The sequence below is a fragment of the Pseudophryne corroboree genome, chromosome 2 (assembly GCF_028390025.1).
Source record: "Pseudophryne corroboree isolate aPseCor3 chromosome 2, aPseCor3.hap2, whole genome shotgun sequence".
Lineage (NCBI taxonomy): Eukaryota > Metazoa > Chordata > Amphibia > Anura > Myobatrachidae > Pseudophryne > Pseudophryne corroboree.
In genome coordinates, this window is record NC_086445.1 from 401287760 (window position 1) to 401313172 (window position 25413).

Sequence of the window (25413 nt, forward strand, 5' to 3'; positions counted from 1 at the left end):
ATCTACTTTTTGAAGAAATTGTGGTTCTAAAGACTGTGGTAAGAGGTAGAATCTTACAACCTAAAAACAGGAGAGGTGCAGAAATTACCACTGACTGAATACACAAAGCCAGTAAATGAACACTGTAGCTATGTTAATAAAATAAAGCCAACATGTTAGCTTACATAGATGTTATATCAAAGTACAAGATACTACTAAGTAGATTAATTATAATTGAAGAATGAGATAATTTGATGTTTAAATGCTATTAAGCATCTTTTTGCTTACATTTAACTTTCAGGAATACTATATAATTGATATCCTCTTGAACCAGTTACAGTATATTTGGAGCAATTATTTTTTCCTTCACCATGTTAGTGTTGTACCATATCCTGTCCTCTTTCTAGGGCTGTTATCAAGAAGTGACACTTGACATGGTCATGGTGCTTACTTATACCCTTTTATACCAAGCAAAAAAAAAAACAGGTTATTGCCGCGTCAACCCGGGTTGGCCATCAATAACAATAACCCAGATCGACTTACCTGGCAATCCTATCCGAGTCTCAACCCAGGTTGAACACGGGTAGAACCGATTTTGAGGGGCAGTGTAAACGGGTAACCCGTGTCATCTGACTAGGGACCTGTTTGAAGCAATCTGACTAGGGACCTGTTTGAAGCAAATGGGAGAGCCCATACCTTCCAACCACATCGTCCTGCGAGCGGGCAGGAGGTTGGTGGCCAGGGCTCACACAGTCTCCGCTGCTGTCTGCCCTGCTATGCAGACAACAGCAGTGCCGGGGTGAAGGCGAATGGATGCCACACGCATGAGTGCGTAGTCCAATCACTGCACAGAGACGGAGGCTGGGGGGCAGCCCAGAAGTTGCCAGAGTGTGAACAGTGCCGACTCAGGAATATCACGAGGCGGCCCCCGCAGTAGAAATGGGGTAAATCACAGGTCTGACCTGTATTGGAACTGTGTTCCTAATCCCAGGTCGATCCGAGATTTTGGTGTAAAAGAGGTATTAGTTACTTCAACTTGGCTATGGAATTTTTCTTTCACTATTCCCACGATAAAACTTTTCCCTCATATTCTACAATAACATAGTCAATCTACTATATAAAAGTGAAAATGTGTCCTTCTGTCTTTCTATACAAATCCACAGTTTTCAAGCTATGATCGTGAAATTTTACATACGAGCATATTAAAACATGGCCGAGGCAACTAAAACAATAAGAAATGCTCAAAAATTGGCACACACATGCCTTACAATCTGGGAACAAACTCTGTTGGGGTTAGACACCCCTAGGGGTTGGACAGCAGCACAGAGTATTTCAGAAGACAGCATAACTCTGGAATGCCTGGACCAGTTTACAACAAACTTGCTACACATATGACTTACAAGCTGGGAACAAACACTGTGGGGGTTAGACACCCCTAGCACTCCTAGGGGTGAGGCAGCAGCACAGAGTTTTTCAGCAGACAGAATAACTCTGGAATGCCTGGAGCAATTTACACCAAACTTGCTACACATATGACTTACCCCCACAGTGTTTGTTCCCAGAATGTAACACACCACTAGCACCCCTATGGGTGGGCCAGCAACACAGACTATATCAGGACATGCATGATATGTCAGTGATGACAGGGCTGCATGTGACAGGGCCAGTGACATGATGTGAGGAGGGGAATGCAGGTAGCACAAACCCACACACTGAGAGTTATATAGTGGAAGTAGCACGGTCCCCCAGCAGCACAGTGTATATCAGGAGATACATAATGTGCTATGCTATATAAGAAACCAAAAATAAATCAATACTTTCACAGGGGCACTGACATGATGTGAGGAGGGGAATGGAGGCAGCAGGAAGCCACAGTTGTATAGTTGTATTGAGAGTTGTATAGTGGGAACAGCAGTGTCCCTTGGGGGAACAAAAACGGGTCCGGCCACTACACAAAGTGCGTCAGGGAAGCAAGATATGCCTATATACTAGATCTCCAACCAACGTAAATTAACGAACAACTATCATTCTAATTTACCATCCTCATCCTGTAGCGAAGTACGGGTATTCAGCTATCTACAATGTTATTTATACTGTGTGTTTCATATTTACATTTATTTTTGTAAACAGACATTCTTAATATCCCGGGCAATGCTGGGTACTCCAGCTAGTAATATATAAAGTTTTGACAATGCATTGGCCTCCATTTATATTATCTTTATTTGGGTTCTCGCTTAAAATTCTGTTGTTTTGAGCGCATCAGTAACTACTACTAGTGTGAGCTGACAGAGCAATTCAGTTGTTTTGGGTTCCCATTAATTATCACGCTTGTCACCTCAAAGCACTGGGTTTAGTTGTGTATAGCGACTAAACCCATCTGAATTCTTGTTAGAGCGCCTAAACCATGGACTTTTCGCACATTGCTGCTTACCACCTCAGGAAGTTGCAAGCAGAAATGTAGGCACCCCGTGCATTCGCGCCTGATCAGATCATCAATTCAATTGCTCCGTCGGACACCCATTTGCTTACTGCTTACCCCCTCAGTGTGGAAGATTGCATAGTGTGTACGCTGTATGGGGGTTATTTAGGTCACATTACAACTGCAATATCCCTGGTACCGGCACTACTGCGCATGCGCAGGTCCCATTCTGTGTGTGCACGGGCCAGCCAATGTGATTGCGTCACATTGACTGTGAACGCCTCTACCTGATTGACAAGTGGAGGCGGGCGGGGCGGCAGGGGGAAAATGGGGGCGGGTTGTCGGCGTATACGGGGCGGCTGCGTGATGTCACATGCAGCCACTTCGATGGAAAAAAATGGCAGTGGACCGCCTGCATACGCAGCCAATTGCTGCGACTGCAATCCGATTGCGATTGTATCTCAATCGGATTGCGATCACAGCATCAGGGTGGGAGTTAGCATGCTGGGTGGCCTTGCCCTGCGATAGGTGGGCCCTACCATGCTACAGAAGAGATTGCTTTTTAGCAGAATCTGCAATATGGCTGAATAAGGTCCAATATCATGCGTTGTGGGATTTAGTGACATTAGAATGACCATTACATCTTTTGTTACATCGTATAGTGTGTACCCAGGTCTAGAGTGGCACTTATAATAGCTTCCAAAGCAGCGGACACTGCTTCTTCCTGTACCTAAACTGCTTGTAGACTTTGGCCGAATATTAGTCCCCAAAATCCATCTGTTTATAAAAAAGGAATAGGCCTATTACAGTTTCAAACATCTTAGAAAATACAAGCAAGTAAATGAACAGATATCAAGCAGTCATTGAACACAATAAAAAAAATGGTGTTCAATTACTGGCTACATTCAATATTATGTTTTTAGTTATGTTTATTCCAATTAGTATAAATTAGCCAAAATAAACCTTGATTTTTAGGAAAAACCAACAATAATCTGTAAAAACCCAATAAATAAACAATGTGTTAATTTACTGAAAAAACCTGATGATGTCATCCAGTAAATGAACAACCTCCTCTTTATCCAAGACAATCCACATCGTTTTTCACTGTCACGATCCGGGTTATTAGCCCCCATTATTTACCTGCTAAGTGCCTCCTGAGACTGGCCTGGCGTTCCAGGCCTGGATTCCACCTGCGCTGTCTGCGGGCAGCGCGCTGCATGTCTGTGTCTCAAGGTTCTCTTCAGTGATCGCGGCAGCGCTGGCATGGCAACATTATACAAAATATTCATTTGTTTAAAGTATGGCGTCTCCTGCCCTCCGCGGCCTCCACCGCCATTACTACCGATTCCCACATGTAAAGTACAAACAGACTTTCCCTCCAGTTTTTCATGTTGTTTTCAGCCTATCCGCTGCAGTCTGGACTCTGCCTTAATTATCCAGCCAATCCTTGCTCACGAGCTGGTATAAATATCCTGCTCCAGGGCTGGATAATCAACAGTGCTTTGGTTGTCAATCCTTGCATACATATCTCTCCTGTTTGGTGAACTTACAGCTTGACTTTCCAGGTATTCCAGCTCCTGTGATTCAGCTTCTCCAAGAGACCGGCACCAATAACCACCCTGCGGTGCAGCCTGACTCCCGCAGTGTTCCAGCTCTGCTTCCTGGCTATCTAATGCGATCCTGACATCGGCTTTCAGCTTTGGACCTACTCTGCTCCCAGCTTCCAGCGGTGTTCTGGTATCGTTGCCACTTCCAATATCTACTGCATCGCTCACTAGCTTCTATGGTACAGTTGTCACTGGCTTCTAGCTTCCAGAGTTCTATCGCTTCCAGCAGTGCTTGGTGTCACCATTTGCCTTCAGTGGTGCTTCATGTCATCTCCAGCGGTATTCCTATACTGCCCTGCATATCCTTCTACACAACATCGGATCACAGTATTTATCGATGCTCACCATCAAACTTTTGCTCAAGCGGTGAGTTCAGCATATCGTTCCTCATAGCGGTATTCCTATATCGCCCTGCATATCTTTCTACACAACATCGGATCACAGTATTCATCGATGCTCACCATCCAGCGGTGAGTTCAGCACATCGTTCTTCATACCGGTTCCGTCCGGTAATCTCTGGCAATTCTAATTACATTTCTCCTTCATCCACTAGGGGCCACTGGAGTGTAGTTACAATGGGGAGATAGTAGGTGGTATTGGTAGCTGGCACTTTAAAAATTCTCACACTGTGGCTAGCTCCTCCCCTACTATCTCCCCTCCAAGCCAGTCTTAGTTAAGTGCCCGAGGTAGCTGGTTCACTTGGGTTTAGCTGAAGAATTTTCTTCTTTTTTCTTTATTATTTTATTTTTCTTACACACACTCACAGACTGGCAGCTCTGCCACTGCCAGTCTGCACCGTGGGAGCTGCCGGCGGGGTCCCATCGCAGCTGCGTGCGGCTAGGGATGGGCCCCGGCTGAGGGAGACACTGAGCTCTCCTGAGTTGGCGGACACCGCTGCGTGCGGCGCGTGTCGCGGCCACTCCATCCAGCAGAAGATTCCGGCAGCATGGCAGCGGTGAGTATCAAAAATGGTCGGACACCGCTGCGTGCGGCTTGTGTCGGGACCACCCCACCACAGAAGATTCCGGCTGGACGCCGCTGCGTGCGGCGTGTGTCGGGGCCGATCCACCAAGAACACAGTGGTGAGTGAAGTATACTTTATTTGTGGTGGCTATGTATGTTTTTAGAGCAATCTGTTTATTGTTGTACAACCCACTCCAGAAGGGCTCTCTGGGGCTGTAATGTACTTTATTGTATCCTTACCTGTCCTCCTCATGGAGAAACAGACAGGATGATTGGGGGAGGCTGAGTATGTGTTTATACAACCCTGACTGAAAAACGGGTGTGTGTCATTCTGATAACCCTCTGCTCCCCCAGCTCCCCGCACCCCCCGCACCCACTCAGCGCGACTCACAGAGCCGGCACAGGGATCCCGCTCGAGCGCAAAGCAATGTTTAAATTTGGCGCCTTGTACGGAGGGGGCGGAGCTAAGTCCCGCTCTGTAGAGCGAGCTCAGCGCTCCCTGCTCCCAGGCGGCGACTCGCGCTCTGTTCAGCGCAACACTCCCCGGCGGCGGCTAGCAGATACAGGGCTCTACTAGCGCTGTATAGCGGGCTCAGCGCTCAGCGCTCCCCGGCGGTGACTCGCAGGCCCAGCGGAGGGTACAGCTCGCTTCCCGCTTAGTTTTGCAATAAGGCGCCATAGCCGGGGGGCGGAGCTAACTCCTGCTCTGTACAGCGGGCTCAGCATTCTCCGCTCCCCGGCCACTGTTATAGTGTAATAGGCATTTATGTGAGTTTAATGCACATGGTGCTGAGGAGAATGTGATATAGTCAGAGTGGCTCAGCACTAATCCAGTTATCCACTATATAGATTTTATCGCATAGCCCAGAGGAGTTTCACTCTGGCGGCCATTTCCTCCCTGCACAGACCTGGCTTCATATTTGCAGTGTCTCCTATAGCCCAGTGGGCTAATCTTGCATACTCAGAGACAAATACAAATAAAGTCCCAGGTATATTAACAGTTAACCCGCTTTACTCAGCGGGCTCCCAGGTCTCCCCGTCGCTAGGCAACAGCTCTGGGATTTGTAACTTTTCGATACTTCAGGCTGCTGAAATATAGATACATTCCTCCTGCAGTAGAGTCCTCTACCCAGCATTTTCCTACTTGCAAATCAGGGAACCTGCTCTATTACAGTAGCTGGGACTCAGCTCAATAATAATTAAAAGGATCTACTGTGCAGTATTTATTTACCTACGGTGTGTGTGTATATATACATATATAGTTATGTTTGTGCATGTATATATATAGATATATATATTTAAGTGCGTGTTGGTATGTATATAGATAAATCCATAAAATACCAGATATAGGGGATAAAAGCCTACGGCCACACCACCCTGAACACGCCCGATCTCGTCTGATCTCGGAAACTAAGCAGGGTCAGGCCCGGTTAGTACTTGGATGGGAGACCGCCTGGGAATACCAGGTGCTGTAGGCTACTTCCGCAATGTTTTCTAATAACAACATCTTGCACATAACATTTTCCCCCATCTTTCTCACAGGCTGGTCACCATTTTGAAAAGCCAGCGGAACCTCAGAGAAACATCTGGTGCACCTTAATTAGCGGTACACTAAATACAGGGCGGGGTGTTGCCTTCCCTTTATTATTCCTTGTTGTCACTAGTTACTAATGCTATTTGTAATTGTGGAATGCGTGTAAGGCATCAGACAAATAGCGCTGCGGCTCAGTACGCTAGTAGCGGGTATCTGAACAGGGGTTTGAATCCAAACAAAACTTTAAGGAGAACTCCTATAGCCTAGGGCTAAGACTCCTGTCCCACAGCGCAGCGTTGCTGGTTCAGGTCTCCGCTGCTCCAGAAAGTTTATTTTAATCGTATCGGTCACTACACATTATAGTGCAGACCTTACGTAGGGCTCTGTTTATTTAACCCACCTTTTCTCCTTTCGTTTGTCTCTCCTGGGATAGTCGAAGAATTCCCTCTTAGGTGTGAAGTATGCGGCGGAGCCATCTGCTTCGCCCTCCACGCACCTGCACACCCCTGTTTGATCAATGATGCAGGTAATGTCACTATTAACCAGACAATAGCTCATCAGGTAAGCCCTTGGACTTTGGTTTCCAAGGTCACAGGATCAAATCACAGCGGGACCAAACACACCTTTCCAAAAAGAAACTTTGCTAACATTCCATGCATTACTGATGTCTGTTTTCTGTGGATCTGAACCAGTGTCTCAGAATATACAGGTACATAATACAGCAGTTCATCTGATACTGCAGGTAAAGGAGGAGGACACGTCAAGTCCATCAGGGTTCCACGCCATTGACGAAAATGACAGCGACTGGTTCAGTTTCGGATGAGCTGGGCAGGCTCCGGTAGGCGGCCGACAGACACCCGAATACACAATATCAGGTATCAAACAGGGTTTGTTTTCCTATCTTTTCCCCGCAGATGGCAGGAGATGGTATCAGAACCTCTCTAGGGTATACACCTCGGTGTATCGCCGGTCCATCAAGCCGCCGTTTTCCTGAGGCAACCTTGCTCAGGGATCCATCGACATATGCGGCAGCATGGTTCTACCGTATCCGGAGCAGGTAGGTTGGGGAACAATTGTCCTCTAGGTTACAGGATGCTTCGCATCAGGATCAATTGATACTTTGATACAGGTCAGAATCACGATTCTGCTTTATGTTCCTTGGAGGTCTCCATGTCTACAGACTCGGACCCTGCATCTTCGCTTGGGCTGTCTTAACCCGACGACCTCTGGGGCTGCGACAGTGACAAGTAAACATGAAATCCTACGGGGCAGATGGTTCTGGGGAAGGAACTTTCTGCAGGATTTCTTGAACCAATGGAGGTAGGTCCACTTTGATTTCTCCTACTACTGCCCCAGCTCCAAGACAGACCTTTACTGGTCTTCCCTTTAGATTGTTTCGTGCCCTTTCAGGTTTTTGACTCCACACGGGTGATATCTTCGTCGCCAGGGGTTCTCAGGGTAAAAAGGCTGAAGCAGAGGTTCAACATCCTCAGTCCAGTCTGATTTTATGTCATCCTATACACCCATTACACCTGCAGGGTCCCAGGGTAGGCGCAGGTCGATGGGAGAAGGCTTGGGCGGTTACAACCGTCTCAGGAGTCCCTCGGCATGGGTCGGCTGATTTACGATGACAAGAGAGTCATACTGCAGGCTGCGCTCCATAGGTTTCTAACCGCAAAGGGTGTTGATCCCTGTTTTACACATATCATTTGAATTAGGACAGTTCTCAGGCCTTTGTTTTCTTTTCACGTTCCGAAGCCAAGTGGCTCGGACAGGCCTATTCTGGCCTTACAATCCTTTTAGTCTGTGATTGCTAGTTTAAACAAGAAAGGGAGTTTTACGTGTCCCTTGTCTTCAGAGATGCCTGTTTACTGATTTCCGTTGGACAGGCTTTTCTCAGATTCCCCCTTAACAGGATTCTCATTTTCACTGTAAGTCCTTTACTCTTCTCTCTTCCGCTCCCACAGAGTTTAGGAAGATAACAGAATAACTCTTTTTCAAGGGCAGTGGGTGACGTTGGTTCCCTAATGGGACAATTTACTGCTACTATCCCACTCTGTACATTAGGTGGCTTCTGAATATCCGGAGGATCCACGAGCTTCTGATTCGACACAGATCCAATTTATGCTCCGCATAGACGTTTCTCAACACGGTCCGTCAGAGGTTTTTTCATTCCTCGGCACCAGAGACTCTATTTCTTCAGTCAAGTTGCGACGTAATGAGTGGTCGCCTCCATTCCTCTCGGAACGGGGGACAACAATCTTGTTTCCAGATCAAGCCACCAGGTCAGACTCCTGGGTGAGGGAACATGCCCCGGAGTTTTGTCAGCTGGTCCGCTGTGGGCGGAGATTTCGGATCGACCTCAGGGCGTTCTGACTGACTCTTTAACCCTTTATTACTCTCGGACGGCAGTAGCCGTGGAGGCCCTCAGGGCTCCGGGGAGTTTTCTGGTTATTCTATCCTGCCTCCTTTTCTATTTCTACTTCATGTTCAGTAACACAGGAGGGGATTATGCGTGCTAGTCCTCTCGGTGGCGCTGGTTGGGCCACGCATGACTTGAAGATACAGATACGCCTGTTGTCAGTAGAGGAGCCTTGGCTCCTACCTCGACGGGACTGTCTACTTCAACAGGCTCCTTTTTTTTTTTCTCCTTGTTCAATTTTACACTGGTTTCGGTTACCCGTGTGACTGTTCACGAGACCTCAGAAGGGAGGAGTTCCCTAGTTCGGTTAGGCCTACTGGGCTCCGATTTCAGAAGTCTATTACCTCTTCTCGCTTTTGCCACTTTGGGAAAACTTTATGGAACATAATGAAGATAAAAGGGGGTTTTTCCCCCTTCTTCCAGTTACCATTCATCTTTGGTTTCTCTGGGAGGTTTTTTGCTCCGCTGCGCTTCAAACCACACTGACCGGAATTTTAGGTCTCTGCCTTTTTCGCTTTTCTTCCAAATGAGATTAGCCTAGCGGCCGTAAGTTCGGCCTCTTGTTCAGGGAGTACTCTATTGGCAACTCCCCGGGCTCGGCTTCGGCCTCAGCGGTCGTTTCTTCCAGAGGGGAGGTCCATTTTTCATATAAATCTGACACTAGTGGTTTTCAATCCTCTCTGAATGTTGTCAGGGCTCGTCAACTCTCTCTACAGAGGTCTCAGGCTATTCGATGAAGTGTTTTTTCTTCTTTGCTCTGGACGATGCTCCCGTACTAAATAGCCGGGGCCCCAGCATATGCTGGACAGTTGGATACATCTGATCATCAGACAGTCTTCTTGGCGGTTACTAGGGAACCTCCGTTTTCCAATTCAGCGCGCTTTACGCGCATTGTAAGACCTTCGTGGGCAGCCGCCCGCGGGGTCTCCATGAATATTTTGTCGGGCGGCTACTTGGTCAAACCGACATTCGTTTTGTCAAATTCTACAAGTTTGACACTTTTACGGCCTCTGCATCACTGTTTGGCCGAGCAGTTTTTACAGGACTCTCAGCGCTTTCCCACCCGTTTTTTGGGAGCTCTGGGACGTCCCCATTGTAACTACACTCCAGTGGCCCCTAGTGGATGAAGGAGAAATCAGGATTTTGGTACTTACCGATAAATCCCTTTCTCCGATTCCACAGGGGCCACTGGACGCCCGCCCAGCGCTGTTTCTCCTGATTTTTGTTTGATTAACGATTGCAGATCACCATATGACTGCTTGTTGGGTTCAGGCTAGCCTGGTTTTTTGTCAGGTTCTGTTCCAGGTTTAGTTTGTGTTCGCCTGGTTTACAGGGCGTCGTTAACCTCCTCTACCTTACGGTTTGTTTATTACAGCTCTCCTCGGGCACAGTTTAACGTAGACTGGCTTGGAGGGGAGATAGTAGGGGAGGAGCTAGCCACAGTGTGAGAATTTTTAAAGTGCCAGCTACCAATACCACCTACTATCTCCCCATTGTAACTACACTCCAGTGGCCCCTGTGGAATCGGAGAAAGGGATTTATCGGTAAGTACCAAAATCCTGATTTCTTCAACCTCAGTGTATCAGTGCCTATCCCAGTCTTCTGTCAACCACCTACTGGACAGTACTTACTTGTTCCTCATTACAGCGGTTAGCTGTGGCACGGAGTTTTCAACTCCGGAATTTGGCAAGGACTTTTAGTCATCTTGTTCTGCATAGCCACAGTCTCAAATACCTTCTGCATTCTCAGGAACTGTACTGCATTTCTCTCTGCACTTAATTGTTGAAGATATCACATTGCCAAGATACATACTGTGTAATCAATAAACTGACTTTTATATTTTACTCCGTTGTTGTGGTCACGCCTTCGGGTTGATGGTGTTCAACATCCTGTATGTCCAGGAACCTAATCTTACCTCCTCGGTTCACCTTTACACCAGCTCCTACAACTGAGGCTTCCCTAAGTCAGCCTCAGTCCTCAGTTGTGACATTCACCTTGGAATATCAGATTTTACCATTTTAAAGACTTTACCCATGTATTGACGTATAAACAATGTAAATTGTTGTTTTAGTACAAATTGGGCAGTACATTACCTTATTATTTTGACGGAAAAGCAGTTCAGACTCATTCAAACCAGAACCTTAAATCCATTTGCAACCCAGTCATGTGAGTTCAGGATGAAATCAGAAGCTAACTATCATAAGAAGGCTTCAAAGCTTCAAAGCATAAAATTAGACAATTGGTATGATTATCTGAGAAAATTAAATCTTGCTTTAATATTTTAAACCTGATAATGTTCATTCACTGGTAGGGTTCATTTACTGGCTTATTCATCCTACTGTTGCCAACCAGAAGGCATCTCAAGCTTTGTATGTGGAGGGAATTATGAAATTTTTTAATAAAAAAATTTTTTACAGCAGTTTTTGCCCATTTGACGACTGACTCTGCATCAGCCCCATCATGTTTACTCTCTCCTTTCTTAAAGATAATGACGTTTTCTTTCTGTTTGCAGCTTATACCCACATCTCTTCTCAAGAGCCTACATTAACTTTAGAAATCCTGAAGACATTCTTCTTTTTAGAGATAGATTTGATGGATTTATCTTCATTGACAACAAAGGTCAGTATTTTTTTTTATGTACAGATTTTGAATTGAAAAACATTTTGAAGTTTAATAAAATATACAAACAGTATGTACCTTAAGTGAATACTCTGATTACATATACATAGCATCAAACACGATTAGTATTTTTAAACTCGGTTCTGTAACATTGAATCAGACTTTGTAAAACATAAAAGTTTATTTAATTTTTTTTAATTCTTCACATCTCTGTGAAAATGTGACATCATAAATCAGTATGAGGCTACATGAAAATTGACATAGGACAATTGAATAAGGGGAGAATTGAGAGCGATGACGTATTATGCAATGGCATTGGAACGCTGCATTTGCACCTTAAATCGGAGTGATTTTACTCTAAATTTGCCTCTATATAGCAGACCCATAGGGATGCTTATTAGAAAACATGATTTAGAGGGTTATTCAGACCTGATCGCTCCTCTGCAAATTTGCAGAGATCTGCAATCAGATAGTCACCGCCCAGACAGAGTGAAAGTCTGCTCCGTGCAAGTCTACGTACACCTTGCGAAAATCTCGGCAGTGAGCTGCAAATCCGTTCGCAACTCACTCACCATTGAATGATTTTTCCAGTCTGTGCAGTTTGTGTGTAGCCCTGGACCTACTCCTATAGTGTGATAGAATCAGGCTGATCAGGGCCGGAGCTGACGACACACAGCCTTCCTGAAAACGCTTGGCCACGTCAGCATTTTTCCTGACTCTCCCAGAAAACGGGCAGTTACCACCCCCAAACGCCGGCTGTCAATCAACTGACGTATGGCTAGTGATAAAAAAAGTCACAATTTTTTCACTGTTTAGCCTCGCGAATGCATACTACGATCCGTACGAATGCGCAGTCAATCGATAATCGCCCGACTTGCGAATTCGCACAACAGCGATCAGGTCTGAATAACCCTCTCCGTTGCTGCCGCATGTATGGCATAAGCATACCTTATATCATGGACATCAACTCTAAATTAATCAACTGGTAAATCATATCTGAACATTACATTACATTTTATACACCATAATAACTAACATTAAGGGGTGTATGTAATAGCCTGTGAGATGCAGGCTGTGCAGGAATTCCGGCGAGTATGCCCATATTTTTGAAGCGGCAGTTATTTACAAGTCAAAACCAGTTTGCAAACAGACACTTAACACCTCCACACTTATAATAAAACCCCCACATTACTTACCCCCTTATACACTTCAGCTACACCCATCACATCTGAATCTTACCTGTTGCTTAATTGGATAATATCTTCTTTATATTCTTTTGTAACTGTAATGAGCCTCTATTCTATTGATGAGGGCCTTTGAGTGTGCGGTGCTGTTTTCACTTTTTAGGTAATGGGTTCAACTGCTGGCCTTGTTAGGGGGAGGGGCCACCAGGAGAGAGGAGGAGGCAGAGGGCGCGTACTGTAGCATTCGGCTGCACTGCCCCTGCACTGCAATGTGTTTATTTCATGAGATTGCACTGCCAACCAGCTTATCTGCCTGTGCCCCCTCCGTTCCCCTGTTCTATCTCCAAACCAATGTTGCCAGCAGATACAAATATATTTCTCTAGCATCCATAAGGAATGTTGGGGGAATCTAGTACGATGGGGTATAGACGGTGGACAAAGAAGCCGGTGCACTTTTTTAATTTCTTTAACTGGGCGTGCTGGCTCTTCCCCTCTATGCCCCCTCCCACAGGCAGTTTAGAAAAAAAGTGCCCTCAGGAGCGGATACACACTCTGCAAGCTCCAGAGAGTTTTCTTCAGTTTCTTTTTTAAATATTTATTTCTCTAACGTCCTAGTGGATGCTGGGGACTCCGTCAGGACCAAGGGGATTAGCGGCTCCGCAGGAGACAGGGCACAAAAAAATAAATAAAATAAAGCTTTAGGATCAGGTGGTGTGCACTGGCTCCTCCCCCTATGACCCTCCTCCAAGCCTCAGTTAGGTTTTTGTGCCCGTCCGAGCAGGGTGCAATCTAGGTGGCTCTCCTAAAGAGCTGCTTAGAAAAAGTTTTTAGGTTTTTTATTTTCAGTGAGTCCTGCTGGCAACAGGCTCACTGCATCGAGGGACTTAGGGGAGAGAAGTCAACTCACCTGCGTGCAGGATGGATTGGCTTCTTAGGCTACTGGACACCATTAGCTCCAGAGGGATCGAACACAGGCCCAGCCATGGAGTCCGGTCCCGGAGCCGCGCCGCCGACCCCCCTTGCAGATGCCGAAGATGGAAGAGGTCCAGAAGCAGGCGGCAGAAGACTTTTCAGTCTTCCTGAGGTAGCGCACAGCACTGCAGCTGTGCGCCATTGTTGTCAGCACACTTCACACAGCGTTCACGGAGGGTGCAGGGCGCTGGGGGGGCGCCCTGGGCAGCAATGTATAATACCTTTTTATGGCTAAAAAATACATCACATATAGCCCTTGAGGCTATATGGATGTATTTAACCCCTGCCAGATCTCACAAACTCCGGAGAAGAGCCCGCCGAAATAGGGGGCGGGGCTTATTCTCCTCAGCACACAGCGCCATTTTCCTGCTCAGCTCCGCTGTGAGGAAGGCTCCCAGGACTCTCCCCTGCACTGCACTACAGAAACAGGGTAAAACAGAGAGTGGGGGCACTTTTTTTGGCGATATTACTATATTTAAGCTGCTATAAGGATACAACACTTATATAGGGTTGTTCCAATATATATTATAGCGCTTGGGTGTGTGCTGGCAAACTCTCCCTCTGTCTCCCCAAAGGGCTAGTGGGGTCCTGTCTTCAATAGAGCATTCCCTGTGTGTCTGCTGGGTGTCGGTACGTGTGTGTCGACATGTATGAGGACGATGTTGGTGTGGAGGCAGAGCAATTGCCGGTAATGGTGATGTCACCCCCCAGGGAGTCGACACCGGAATGGATGGCTTTGTTTATGGAATTACGTGATAATGTCAGCACATTACAAAAATCAGTTGACGACATGAGACGGCCGGAAAACCAGTTAGTACCTGCCCAGGCGTCTCAGACACCGTCAGGGGCTGTAAAACGCCCTTTACCTCAGTCGGTCGACACAGACCCAGACACGGACACTGAATCTAGTGTCGACGGTGAAGAAACAAACGTATTTTCCAGTAGGGCCACACGTTATATGATCACGGCAATGAAGGAGGCTTTGCATATCTCTGATACTACAAGTACCACAAAAAGGGGTATTATGTGGGGGGTGAAAAAACTACCTGTAGTTTTTCCTGAATCAGAGGAATTGAATGATGTATGTGATGAAGCGTGGGTTAACCCAGATAGAAAAGTGCTAATTTCAAAAAAGTTATTGGCATTATACCCTTTCCCGCCAGAGGTTAGGGCGCTCTGGGAAACACCCCCTAAGGTGGATAAGGCGCTCACACGCTTATCAAAACAAGTGGCGTTACCGTCTCCTGATACGGCCGCCCTCAAGGATCCAGCTGATAGGAGGCTGGAAACTACCCTAAAAAGTATATACACACATACTGGTGTTATACTGCGACCAGCCATCGCCTCAGCCTGGATGTGCAGTGCTGGGGTGGTCTGGTCGGATTCCCTGACTGAAAATATTGATACCCTGGATAGGGACAGTATTTTACAGACTTTAGAGCAATTAAAGGATGCTTTTCTTTATATGCGAGATGCTCAGAGGGATATTTGCACTCTGGCATCGAGAGTAAGTGCGATGTCCATATCTGCCAGAAGAAGTTTATGGACACGACAGTGGTCAGGTGATGCGGATTCCAAACGGCATATGGAAGTATTGCCGTATAAGGGGAGGAATTATTTGGCGTCGGTCTATCGGATTTGGTGGCCACGGCAACTGCCGGGAAATCCACCTTTTTACCTCAGACCCCCTCCCAACAGAAAAGACACCGTCTTTTCAGCCGCAGTCCTTTCGGTCCTATAAGAAGCGGGCAAAAGGACAGTCATATCTGCCCCGAGGCAGAGGAAAGGGTAAGAGAGGGCAGCAAGCAGCTCCTTCCCAGGAACAGAAGCCCTCCACGGGTTCTGCAAAGCCCTCAGCATGACGCTGGGGCTTTACAAGCGGACTCGGGAACGGTGGGGGGTCGACTCAAGAATTTCAGCGCGCAGTGGGCTTGCTCACAGGTGGACCCCTGGATCCTGCAGGTAGTATCTCAGGGTTACAGGTTGGAATTCGAGAAGTCTCCCCCTCGCCGGTTCCTAAAGTCTGCTTTGCCAACGTCTCCCTCAGACAGGGCAACGGTATTGGAAGCCATTCACAAGCTGTTTTCTCAGCAGGTGATAGTCAAGGTACCCCTCCTACAACAGGAAAAGGGGTATTACTCCACGCTATTTGTGGTACCGAAGCCGGACGGCTCGGTAAGACCTATTCTAAATCTGAAATCTTTGAACCTGTACATACAAAAATTCAAGTTCAAGATGGAATCACTCAGAGCAGTGATAGCGAATCTGGAAGAAGGGGACTTTATGGTGTCCCTGGACATAAAAGATGCTTACCTGCATGTCCCAATTTGCCCTTCACATCAAGGGTACCTCAGGTTCGTGGTGCAAAACTGTCATTATCAGTTTCAGACGCTGCCGTTTGGATTGTCCACGGCACCTCGGGTCTTTACCAAGGTAATGGCCGAAATGATGATTCTTCTGCGAAGAAGAGGCGTATTAATTATCCCTTACTTGGACGATCTCCTGATAAGGGCAAGGTCCAGAGAACAGCTGGAGGACGGAGTAGCACTAACCCAAGTAGTGCTGCAACAACACGGGTGGATTCTGAATTTTCCAAAATCTCAGTTGACCCCGACAACACGTCTGCTGTTCCTGGGAATGATTCTGGACACGGTTCAGAAAAAGGTGTTTCTTCCGGAAGAGAAAGCCAAGGAGTTATCCGAACTTGTCAGGAACCTCCTAAAACCAGGAAAAGTGTCTGTGCATCAATGCACAAGAGTCCTGGGAAAGATGGTGGCTTCTTACGAAGCAATCCCATTCGGCAGATTCCACGCACGAACTTTTCAGTGGGATCTGCTGGACAAATGGTCCGGATCGCATCTGCAGATGCATCAGCGGATAACCTTATCGCCACGGACAAGGGTGTCTCTTCTGTGGTGGTTGCAGAGTGCTCATCTGTTAGAAGGCCGCAGATTCGGCATACAGGACTGGGTCCTGGTGACCACGGATGCCAGTCTGAGAGGCTGGGGAGCGGTCACACAGGGAAGAAACTTCCAGGGAGTATGGTCAAGCCTGGAGATGTCTCTTCACATAAATATACTGGAGCTAAGAGCGATTTACAATGCTCTAAGCCTGGCAAAACCCCTGCTTCATGGTCAGCCGGTGTTGATCCAGTCGGACAACATCACGGCAGTCGCCCACGTAAACAGACAGGGCGGCACAAGAAGCAGGAGAGCAATGGCAGAAGCTGCAAGGATTCTTCGCTGGGCGGAAGATCATGTGATAGCACTGTCAGCAGTGTTCATTCCGGGAGTGGACAACTGGGAAGCAGACTTCCTCAGCAGACACGATCTACACCCGGGAGAGTGGGGACTTCATCCAGAAGTCTTCCACATGATTTTGAACCGTTGGGAAAAACCAAAGGTGGATATGATGGCGTCTCGCCTATTGATTTATGGAATCTTATTTATGAATATTAATATTTAATATATCATATATGGTATTTAATATATGGATATATTTCAATTAATATGCATTTATCATATATATCTGCAAATATATTATGTCAGGCTTACAAACTAATTGGCTGATACATATATGCAGTCCTTATACATATGACTTATGAAGTTATTAAGTTAAGATTCCTTAAAGAGAGTTCAAGCTTGAATATTACCGCTCTTTTTATATGATTCTTTATTTACAGGCAGATCAAATCGTACAGAATAAGATATACACAGTAGTGATATATATACTAATTATAATTATATATGCTTCCTTCGTTACATAACATAAAACAACATGACATAAGTTTCACAAACAGTTTCAATTGCTAACATAAAATGTATACTTGCAAGTTAAAGATTGCCATCCCAAGAATCATTCCTTCTGCATGTTCTCCATGACTTCTCCTCCTGACTGACTTCCTTCCTTCTCCTTCTTCTTCTCCCTCTCCCTCTTCCTTCTAACTCCTAACTACAAGTCTGGTCCTTTTATCTCATATTTTACCAATTCAAACTATCATATTCTCATAGTTTCCAATGGAATAGGTAATTATAGGTTTGTCAGATTCCAAGGTGTAATAAAACAAACATTGAACTGGGCTGTCGTGTCCTGTTCACGGAGGCATGGTGTCATAAAAGTGTGGTGTCCACACTGCCTTAAGCAAGTATAGTATTGTAAAATCTGGAATGTCTTTTCATCCAAAGTTCTGTTGTATTGACAAGTTTTCCTGGGGTCGGTTACACAATGTTTTATCAATGGATGTGATCTCTTTTCATAGTAGTTAATTTATACTCCCTAGCTTTTAACCTTCACTGGACAATAGACAAACCAGTAGATTCTGATCTACTGTAAGCACACCTGTGAATTCCAATGACCAACAGAGCTCTGTCACATACCTATTATCATTTATGGCCTAATACCTTTTCTCTACAATGACTCTTGATCTTACTGTAACCTCTCTGGCCTTATTTATGACTAGAGCAGAATAAACCTGTTCCCTACACTATTTTTTACCATCTTGCTGTAAGACACAAATATACAGTATATCTATATAAACACATACACAAACCTAATCTCTTAAATCAGCTAAACATTACCTCATACATTCAAACTTATTTCATATCTATTCCTTACTATATATATCCAGTATACTGTCCACTATGGTAACATCGCCTATTTATAATGAATTATATTTTGATTCAGACAATATCCATTGCCCTAATATTATACTAAGTGCAGACAATTACCTATAAGGCAACAGTCGCCCCCTTGTGGCCATGAGAAATTCTTTTGATTGGCCACACATTAAACTAGCGTAATTGCTTCCAAATACATTTCAAAATATTCCTTCAAACATAACTTTCGTTGTAACCATAATATATACCATAAGTGTAATAATAATAACCATTATGATTTTAAAAATCTCTAAAAATTCTTAGCTTACCTAACCTTATTCTACTTTTTAACTAAAGCAGACAAAACTGAGGTTTTTATTCAGTATTCATGAGGAAAACTAATTTCTACAGACATTTGGAATACAATAGCCCAATTGTAGACCTTTTTTCTGTATCTGGATCAGTACGTTTGGACATTTTTGCTGTTCTTGTATGTAGCAATTTACTGGGATAAGACTGTCATCTGCGTGGTTTGCTTGCAATTGGAGATGCCTTGCGTTTGCATTATGGCCTTGCGTTTGCAACATTTGCACCATTACTAGAAGTAGAATTCTTCGTAGCAGCTGCTCCTTTGCTTGCCATTTCGCTGTTTGAGGCAGAGGGCTGTGTACGTCGAGTGCTGTGTCTTGAACATTCAGTACTTGTGACGACCCTCAGTAATAGTAATAGTCTTTATACAGTCTTTAGCAGTTCTGTTTCCTTTGCGTTTATCCAATGCCGCAGTTGTGACCAGTGTCCATATTGCTTTTGCACAAACAGGTTGTGATTTTGAATAGAACAGGCATATATGAAACAGTCTTTTTTTTTTTTTTTTTTTTTTTTTTCTTTCCTTGCTTGTTAATAGTAGGTCTTAATTGTCTTCGGGCAATAGTACCACAAATGGCTGTGAGTAGTACACCTACTCTGTTCTGTATTTCCTCACTGAATAAATTACCATGCAGTCTTAAATCTCCTTATTCTACCTTGTACCTATTTATACATCTCAATCTTACATAAACTTATACCAGTTTAACCCATATAAAGGCGTTTTCTATCCTACCTATATTTTGACTAATAATTATTTAAAATGCTTTTGATGTGTATATAGTAACATCCTATCAATACAATAAATGAATATAATTTTGCTTCAAACAGATATTAAATATCATTTAGGAATGGCTTTAAATATATCTAATTCCATCCAATATTATTTTATATGCAGCCATGTGCATATACAGTGACCCTGTTATGCTACAAATAATTATCTTAGACTTGTGACAGTCTTTATTAAGAGAATTATTCATCCCACTTAATAATCTCGGCCCAATTTGTTATAACGTGGTATACCATCCTGTATTAGATATTTAATTACTTTTGAAGCTTTTACGAAGGAAGCATAGGTAGTATCTATTGTGTAATATATAAAAAAAACATAAAATATTTACAAGGTATATATGCAATGATATAAAATATATCTCAGACAAATGTTTACATATATGTGATTAAGGTATATGAAGGGATGAGACAGTTCTGTATAATCACAGTGATGAGATGTGCTGTACACTGTTGTGGGAGTGTACATGTAGTTTGAAAGACAAGTAATGATTACTTGTGATGAAAGGGTTAATGAAAACCTTCCCCTTTCTTGTGAAACTGGAAAACTCCTTGAGGATTTGTCCATATATCAGTCTTTAGGGATGCTATGTAGATTTTGCTGGATAGCAGCGATGAAAGGGTTAATGAAGACCTTTTCCCTTGTAAATTGGAGTCTTTTTGGAGTCTTGCACCATTCTGTATACAGGTTGCCAGGATTACTATGAATCAAACAAAAATACATACAATGACTATCACAGATATTTATACAGTGATTTAACATAGCTTGCTATGCATTCTGTCCTATCTGCTGCATGTTATCAGGTACAGAATTTACAAATGTGTCTTTTAACGATTGAATAACAAACAAACAATTGTTTCTGGCCTGTGCCAATCTTTCCTGTCACCTTGTGTGTCAATGACAGCACAATTGTCGCTGCAGATATGATGCAGGTTTAATTTGGAAACTGTGGCTGTTTGAACATCAAAGCAAACAATGGCTTCATTGGATCTAACAAGTAAAGGAATGATACTACCGTATTCACTTGTGACCATACTCCCTTGTGATGCAGCCTGGTCCCAGACTGTCTTTAACCATAGCGTTTGCTGCTTGGTGTGGCTCCTTAGTTTGGAAGAATCTTGGAGCTTCTGAAAAAAACCTACTTTTGTGGGGAGAGAAACTTGTTAAACTTTGCCAAATATGTATTGCAGGTCCCAGGGCTTTCTGTCTTTCCACACCTGTAATAAAATGGTTATGGCACCAGGGCATAAAAACATTTTCATCCTGGTGATCCTTTTTGTCATTGTTAATTGGTGTGTGGTTTGCAGAATGACACTCTGCATGTGGTCTCTCTGAGAGCATGCAAACATTTGCACCATCACTAGAAGTCTCTGAGTGCTCTGTGGGGGTTACATAAGTTTGGGAACTTTGTTTGTAAACATGCATTCCTGAATTAATTTCATGGATTTTCCCTTTAAACATGTTTCCAGGTGAATACATTTCAAGGTTTGCAACTCTGGTTGCCATGGGAGTTTTCACCATGGGGAACTTCCCCACCCCTGTGTGCACTGTACTGCTGCTATCAGTGTTTAAATCTGCTGACAATTCACCTTTGCCTAAGGGCATAACAAATTCTTCATTTACATTGGGAACTCTGAGAGTGTATTCAGCAGAATACTCATAATCTGAGTTACAATGATCTTCCCCCTTACTAGACACAGTATAGGGGACATCTCCTATTGCTGCTACCTCCTTTACATTAATGTGCTGTCTGATGATAGACACATCCGGCACATTGCTACTTTCTTCCTTTACCACAGAGGCTGTTCTGCTGGTGGTCTGTGTGACCATAGCAGACTCCATGCGCTGCACATTGATGCAGTCCTGCAACATGTAACTTTCCTTAATTTTAGGATCTTGACTGATTAAGTCATTTCTGACTCCTGTAGACTCTGTGTACAGAGTTTCACATACCTCAACACTATTCCTGTTTGGTGTTTCTATCTCAGCTTGCTTGCTGGATGTTATCTCTTCATCAGAGATCTTGACAATTTGATTACAAACTGTCAGGCTTTTCGCTTCTGCCCCAAACTTTTTCTGTTTATTTTTCTGTTTAAGGGACTTAAATAACGAATGCATTTTTGCATTAATGGTCAGGCACGCCTTACGAAGACGTGAACCTGATTCTTCTTTACATTTCTGTTTGGCTTCTAGAGCCGCAGTTCTGCGCATTTTTCTAAATGCTACAGAAAACTTTTGCATTTTTAACATTTCAATGCTAAATTTATATATTCTTTGTTTTTAGTACTGAAGGTATCCTCTCCTTAAGATTGACCGGTGTCTTAAGGTTAAACTCTAATACCTGGTACATTTATACATTTATTTGGAAATACTCTTTTCCACTGTGCACATTTTCTATTCTAGGCCTTTAAATTCTTTATTCTCATTTGTAACCTATTCCACTGTGATCTTGTATTTTGCCAGCAGGCTTATAGCCTTTGGTGCTGCTTCCTAATAGATATTATGTTAGTTAAAATAACGTATATTGCACTAACACATTTATCCTAGGTTATACAGAATACAAAATTGACATTACACAATGGTAATAAATTTTCATAGATACATCCCCACCGTGATTCTGCAGATTTGGTAGCCAGCTTATAGCATTTGCTACTCCTCATAAATATTATAAATCAGATAATCAGATTCAGTAATAACAAGTCCAATTCGTGGTCGCCAATATTGATTTATGGAATCTTATTTATGAATATTAATATTTAATATATCATATATGGTATTTAATATATGGATATATTTCAATTAATATGCATTTATCATATATATCTGCAAATATATTATGTCAGGCTTACAAACTAATTGGCTGATACATATATGCAGTCCTTATACATATGACTTATGAAGTTATTAAGTTAAGATTCCTTAAAGAGAGTTCAAGCTTGAATATTACCGCTCTTTTTATATGATTCTTTATTTACAGGCAGATCAAATCGTACAGAATAAGATATACACAGTAGTGATATATATACTAATTATAATTATATATGCTTCCTTCGTTACATAACATAAAACAACATGACATAAGTTTCACAAACAGTTTCAATTGCTAACATAAAATGTATACTTGCAAGTTAAAGATTGCCATCCCAAGAATCATTCCTTCTGCATGTTCTCCATGACTTCTCCTCCTGACTGACTTCCTTCCTTCTCCTTCTTCTTCTCCCTCTCCCTCTTCCTTCTAACTCCTAACTACAAGTCTGGTCCTTTTATCTCATATTTTACCAATTCAAACTATCATATTCTCATAGTTTCCAATGGAATAGGTAATTATAGGTTTGTCAGATTCCAAGGTGTAATAAAACAAACATTGAACTGGGCTGTCGTGTCCTGTTCACGGAGGCATGGTGTCATAAAAGTGTGGTGTCCACACTGCCTTAAGCAAGTATAGTATTGTAAAATCTGGAATGTCTTTTCATCCAAAGTTCTGTTGTATTGACAAGTTTTCCTGGGGTCGGTTACACAATGTTTTATCAATGGATGTGATCTCTTTTCATAGTAGTTAATTTATACTCCCTAGCTTTTAACCTTCACTGGACAATAGACAAACCAGTAGATTCTGATCTACTGTAAGCACACCTGTGAATTCCAATGACCAACAGAGCTCTGTCACATACCTATTATCATTTATGGCCTAATACCTTTTCTCTACAATGACTCTTGATCTTACTGTAACCTCTCTGGCCTTATTTATGACTAGAGCAGAATAAACCTGTTCCCTACACTATTTTTTACCATCTTGCTGTAAGACACAAATATACAGTATATCTATATAAACACATACACAAACCTAATCTCTTAAATCAGCTAAACATTACCTCATACATTCAAACTTATTTCATATCTATTCCTTACTATATATATCCAGTATACTGTCCACTATGGTAACATCGCCTATTTATAATGAATTATATTTTGATTCAGACAATATCCATTGCCCTAATATTATACTAAGTGCAGACAATTACCTATAAGGCAACACGCCTCAAGAAAAAACTGGACAGGTATTGCGCCAGGTCAAGAGACCCTCAGGCAATAGCTGTGGACGCTCTGGTAACACCGTGGGTGTTCCAGTCAGTGTATGTGTTTCCTCCTCTGCCTCTCATACCCAAAGTACTGAGAATTATACGGCAAAGGGGAGTAAGAACGATACTCGTGGCTCCGGATTGGCCAAGAAGAACTTGGTACCCGGAACTTCAGGAGATGCTCACGGAAAATCCGTGGCCTCTACCTCTAAGACGGGACCTGATTCAGCAGGGACCGTGTCTATTCCAAGACTTACCGCGGCTGCGTTTGACGGCGTGGCGGTTGAACGCCGAATTCTAAGGGAAAAAGGCATTCCAGAAGAGGTCATTCCTACACTGGTTAAAGCCAGGAAGGAGGTGACTGCACAACATTATCACCGCATTTGGAGAAAATATGTTGCGTGGTGTGAGGCCAGGAAGGCCCCCACGGAGGAATTTCAATTGGGTCGATTCCTACATTTCCTGCAAACAGGATTGTCAATGGGCCTCAAGTTGGGGTCCATTAAGGTTCAAATTTCGGCCCTGTCGATTTTCTTCCAGAAAGAATTGGCTTCAGTTCCTGAAGTCCAGACTTTTGTAAAAGGAGTACTACATATACAGCCCCCGGTTGTGCCCCCAGTGGCTCCGTGGGACCTTAATGTAGTTTTGGATTTTCTCAAATCCCATTGGTTTGAGCCACTCAAATCGGCGGATTTGAAATATCTTACATGGAAAGTAACCATGCTACTGGCCCTGGCTTCAGCCAGGAGAGTGTCAGAATTGGCGGCTTTATCGTATAAAAGCCCATATCTGATTTTCCATTCGGACAGGGCAGAACTGCGGACGCGTCCTCATTTTCTGCCTAAGGTGGTGTCAGCGTTTCACCTGAACCAGCCTATTGTGGTGCCTGCGGCTACTAGCGATTTGGAGGATTCCAAGTTGCTGGACGTTGTCAGGGCATTGAAAATATATATTTCAAGGACGGCTGGAGTCAGAAAATCTGACTCGCTGTTTATACTGTATGCACCCAACAAGCTGGGTGCTCCTGCTTCTAAGCAGACGATTGCTCGTTGGATTTGTAGCACAATTCAACTTGCACATTCTGTGGCAGGCCTGCCACAGCCTAAATCTGTCAAGGCCCATTCCACAAGGAAGGTGGGCTCATCCTGGGCGGCTGCCCGAGGGGTCTCGGCATTACAACTCTGCCGAGCAGCTACGTGGTCGGGGGAGAACACGTTTGTAAAATTCTACAAATTTGATACCCTGGCTAAAGAGGACCTGGAGTTCTCTCATTCGGTGCTGCAGAGTCATCCGCACTCTCCCGCCCGTTTGGGAGCTTTGGTATAATCCCCATGGTCCTGACGGAGTCCCCAGCATCCACTAGGACGTTAGAGAAAATAAGATTTTACTTACCGATAAATCTATTTCTCGTAGTCCGTAGTGGATGCTGGGCGCCCATCCCAAGTGCGGATTGTCTGCAATACTTGTACATAGTTATTGTTACAAAAAAATCGGGTTGTTCTTGTTGTGAGCCGTCTGTTCAGAGGCTCCTACGTTGTCATACTGTTAACTGGGTTTAGATCACAAGTTGTACGGTGTGATTGGTGTGGCTGGTATGAGTCTTACCCGGGATTCAAAATCCTTCCTTATTGTGTACGCTCGTCCGGGCACAGTATCCTAACTGAGGCTTGGAGGAGGGTCATAGGGGGAGGAGCCAGTGCACACCACCTGATCCTAAAGCTTTATTTTTGGGCCCTGTCTCCTGCGGAGCCGCTAATCCCCATGGTCCTGACGGAGTCCCCAGCATCCACTACGGACTACGAGAAATAGATTTATCGGTAAGTAAAATCTTATTTTTTGGTATGCTGTTTGGGCAACAGCATACGTGCATCGTGGGAGCTAGGGGAA

At 44.1% G+C, this 25413-nt stretch overlaps 1 protein-coding gene and 1 non-coding gene across 4 annotated transcripts in view; both read left to right on the forward strand.

The window, feature by feature from the left end:
• The window catches only part of UPF3A (UPF3A regulator of nonsense mediated mRNA decay), a 178857-nt gene that overhangs the window by 18919 nt on the left and 134525 nt on the right, over positions 1–25413 (forward strand). For all 3 annotated transcript variants that reach the window (XM_063953397.1, XM_063953396.1, XM_063953398.1), the window contains exon 3: positions 11437–11543. In XM_063953397.1, the coding sequence (XP_063809467.1) occupies positions 11437–11543 (107 nt within the window). The remainder of the gene's footprint in view (positions 1–11436; positions 11544–25413) is intronic.
• LOC135051758 (5S ribosomal RNA) lies at positions 6328–6446 on the forward strand. The gene has a single exon (XR_010242213.1). It is a non-coding gene; the product is annotated as a 5S ribosomal RNA (ribosomal RNA).